Genomic DNA, 4207 nt, shown 5'->3' with positions numbered 1-4207 from the left:
GGATTGACGCCTGGCGCCGCCTCCATCCATCTGGCCTGACGTACATCAGTGTCACTCCCTGGCTGCAGAAGCAATATTTATAAATCACGTTTCCAAACTGGCTACACATTTGTACAAAGAAACAGATGGGTTGGGGTAGCCGCCTGTCATCCAGGATATTTATATGGTGAGGAGGAGGGGGGCTTGGCGTGCTGCTGGGGGGGCTGGAGGGGGACCTTTTCGGCGACGCTGACCTCAAGCCCACCGCTGCCACCCTTGTCTGGAGCTGGGAGCAGGTGGTCACGCCGGTGTGAGCTTTGGCGGCCCCCTGAGCAACAGAGGCAGCGAGGGGGGCGGGGAGGGGCAGAACATCAGGCTCTCTGGGGTGGAATAACGCAGGAACTTGGCCAGGTGAGGCAGGGCTATCGGTGCCTCCCGGACAGACTGGGGCAGCACCGGCATACTGAGCAGAACTGTCCCGGATGTTAAAACACAGAGACACTGCCCCAAAGGTTTAAACAGCTGCTCCCCTGAGGTCCCCAAATGTCCCTCTGTCACCTCAGCCTTTCCTCTGGCTCCTCAATACTCTCCCAACCTCGAAACCAGCAAGCAAATGAAGGGTTAAAGCCTGCACAGCAAGGGAACCGGCTATTCATTCTGGCCAGTGGCCTTTCTTATGGGTTCTCTGAGCTGCACTGGTTGTTAAATATTTTTTAAACATGACTCCTGGGACCACGGATGGGCCCACGGAAGACCTTTTGTGGGGTATAAAGTTCCCAGGGGGCTCTCTGATCCCATGCAGGGCAAGAAGGAACCAGCCTGCTCCGTCCCCCAATGGCTCTCTGACCACATCTCCTGGTAGTCTCCTCCTCTTCATGGAACACCCCAGCCTGCCCTGGCCCCAGGGCCTTTGCACTTTTGGTTTCTGCCAAAAGTTGCCCTTTGTCCTGTTATCTGCCCAGCCCACTCCCTGATTTCTTTCAGATTCCTCACCACCTGCTGATTTTCTCAGGGAGGCCATTCCAGACACCCCAATTTAGAAAACCCAGACTCTTGTGTGGGTTGTCTTCGCCCCACCCCCACCCCATCACCTTCTGTTATCGCCCCCAACATTTGTCTGTTGAATTTCTATCTCCCCTCAGTAGAATGTAAACCCCAGGAGGACAGGGATGCTGTCCTATTTGCCACTGTATGTCCAGGGCCCATTACAGGAGCTGGCACATACTAGATGCTCAATAAATAGTCGCAGAATGATGGAATGGACATGTTGTACATATGACATTGGCGCCTCCTAGCCCCTGAGGGACCACCATCCCCTGTTACAGATGATGAAACTGAAGCTTTTGAGAGGCAGAGGGATGACCACAGAGAGCCATCCACTGCCCCTGGACTTGCGCACAGCTCTCCCAACTCCTAAGCAGCCCTGGAGAGTGTAGTGGGTGACATGTTGGGCTGTCAACTGCAAGGTGAGCAGTTCAAACCCACCAGCTGCTCCTCAGGAGCAAAGATGAGGCTTTCTGCTCCTGTAAGGGTTTGCAGCCTCAGAAACGCAAAGTGGCAGTTCCACACTGTTCTGTAGGGCCGTTAAGAGTTGGAAGAATCGGCTCCATGACCATGCATCTAGTTTGGGCCTTTTGGCCCTAACTCCCAGTCCGTTCCTCTCCCCTCCCCCTGCCTGCTTCGACCCCTTCTTGGAAAGGTTCAAAGGTGAGCTTCCTGGGGAATCCTCTGGGGCACATCTCACAATGGCATCAGCTCAGCTTGGCTGGCAGGGGTAAGACAGAAGAACACGGGGGTCTGACAGGTGCGTGCTTGCATTCCCACGGACCCCCTGGGCAGGCCCCTTTCCCTCTGCGAGCCTCAGTTTCACTGCCTGTGGAATGGGGCACAGGGTTAGACTAGACCCTCCCACAGTGGGCGTGAGGATACAGAGGGAAATGCGAGCAGAGAAGGCAGTTCTTAAACTGCAGGATGGGGCGGTGTGTGTGCTGCTTGTCTAGAGCAGTTGGGCAACGTCACCCATGCCAGCTAACATCAAAGGCCGCACCCAAGTGGAGCCATTCAGCATCACAGCAGGACCGAGTTAATTAAATGTTTGATCAGTGGGGCCCAAGAATGATGATATCAATGTCCAAACGGCCCTCGGCACAAAACAGGTTGCCTGCACCTGCTTCTGTCTCCTGGGCAAACCTGCGGCACCAGACTTCTTTAAAGAGTGGACACGCAAGGATGCGACTTTGAGGTCGTAATTGAACATGGCATAAGGAAGACTGAAGAACGGATGTGGGTGAATTCTGGTGCTGGCAAAAAACATCGAAAGTACCATGGACAGCCAAAAGAACAAGCATGTCTGTCTTGGAAGAAGTGTGGCCGGGACACTCCGTCGAGGTAAGGGTGGCGAGACTTCATCTCACGTACTTTGAACGTGTCTGTAGGAGACATGGGACCTGACAAGGGACATCATGCCTGGTAAATAGGGGGTCAGTGAAGAAGACGGCCCTCCGTGCGACGGACTGACATGGGGCTCCGTTGATGGGCTCAAAGGGAAGAAGGACTGTGAGGGCGGCTCAGGACCAGCAGGGGTTCCTTCCGTTGGACCCAGGTCGCTGTGAGTAGGAACCAGCAACATCACCCCTGCCTTAGAACCAGCGGCTCATCCTCTTTCCCCCCTCCCACCCTCCACCCCAGGAGGGGCTCCAGGAGCAGCCACTCCTCAAGCACGCCCCTGGCTGATGGTCCTGCCCACGGCTCCCTCTCCATCCACCCTTGCCTGCTGTCTCCGGTTGGGTCAGGGGACTGAGTAACAGCCTTGGGTTGGCCGAGTCTTTCTGCGTGATCACTGACCCAACACTGGCTCTCCGGGTGTCCAGTCTCTGTCCACCCAGAACACGGGAGGGAACAGGGAAGCCAGGCCCCTCCCTTCATGGTGGTTCAGAGGCAACTCACCTTGGATATCGAGCAGCGAGAAGTGGGGGTTGCTGGGAGCCTCAGGCACCAGGCGAAAATAGAAGCGGTGGCCACCCTGGGGCTCGTCTCGGTCCACCACGCTGATCGTCTGGATGAGCTGAAAGGTGATGGGGAGGGACAGGAGGCTGAGCCCACTCTTGTCTGGGCCAAGGGTGCTCTTGGTCAGTCCTGGCAGCACTCCAGATGGAGTCCCCAGCCCCTCGGAGGTACCTGGCCTGGCTTGGCGTCCTCACACACGGATGCCTCATAAGGCGTGGCCAGCTCAGGGGGGTTGTCATTCACATCCAGGATCCGTATCCTTAGGGATTCCCGGGATAGCTGGGCATGATTGTCTGCAACCAGAACAAGGCACAGGATCAGTAGTGTCCAGTGTGAGGGCTATGAGCCCCCCCCGCACCCCCGCCCTGCCTAGGCAGATGGGTCCCACTGAGCGGTTGGTGGGTTGACAGGACCAGGAATGGGGACGTCTGAGCCTGTTTTGTGTATTGCCATAGGCATCACCACAGCTGTTGCTGTGCTCCTCATCACTGTGAGCATCATCACCACCCCCCTCACCACCATCATCACCAGTCCTATCGCACGCATCCCCACCGTTAGAATCATCACCATCTTCACCAGTACTAGGACCACCGCCTCCATCAGACCATCACCACGGGCATGATCAGCACCACTTCCACCACCCGACCAGTACCACCAACCTCATCACCACCACCACACCTGTTGCCATCACCATCATCATGAGCGTTATCACTATATCATATACACTAGCTACACCCTCATCAGCCCCGCTGATGTATATCATATACACTAGCTACACCACCACCACCATCATCACCACCACCTTCTCATCACCACCATTACCACCACCATCATCCCATCACCACTACCACCTTTTTCCATTACCACCACTTTATTATCACCATCACCACCACCGCCATCCAGCTGTCACCAATATCAGCAGCAGCATCACCGCCACCATCATCACCACCACGATCACCACCACGGCTACCACGATCCCCACAATCATCACCAACGTTCCCATCCCATCACCCCCACCTGAAGCAGCACCTTTCTCTAACCCCCGCCACCTCTAGCCCCATCACCACCCGGTGCACAGAAGGCCCCTGGAACAGCCCGACCTGTAATGTTAGGGTCCTTGCAGAATCCTGTGGGCTGTACACTTTCTCGCCTTTCATGATGGAAAGAACTAAAGCGTGAGAAGCTTTTCAAAACGAGCCTCTAATGCTCACATCTTGCAGCC

General features: G+C 55.8%; 1 protein-coding gene across 1 annotated transcript in view; it reads right to left on the bottom strand.

The window, feature by feature from the left end:
• CDH22 (cadherin 22) overlaps positions 1 to 4207 on the bottom strand; it is a 72191-nt gene that overhangs the window by 10159 nt on the left and 57825 nt on the right. The window contains exons 8-9 of the mRNA XM_030887055.1: positions 3157 to 3278; positions 2926 to 3043 (exon numbers count right to left, since the gene is read on the bottom strand). Of these exons, the coding sequence (XP_030742915.1) occupies positions 2926 to 3043; positions 3157 to 3278 (240 nt within the window). The remainder of the gene's footprint in view (positions 1 to 2925; positions 3044 to 3156; positions 3279 to 4207) is intronic.

This window comes from Echinops telfairi, unplaced genomic scaffold (genome assembly GCF_000313985.2).
Source record: "Echinops telfairi isolate 266 unplaced genomic scaffold, ASM31398v2 ScPeMD7_5592;HRSCAF=6446, whole genome shotgun sequence".
Lineage (NCBI taxonomy): Eukaryota > Metazoa > Chordata > Mammalia > Afrosoricida > Tenrecidae > Echinops > Echinops telfairi.
Note: the sequence above shows the minus strand (reverse complement) of the source record. Positions and strands in the feature narration are given on the sequence as shown.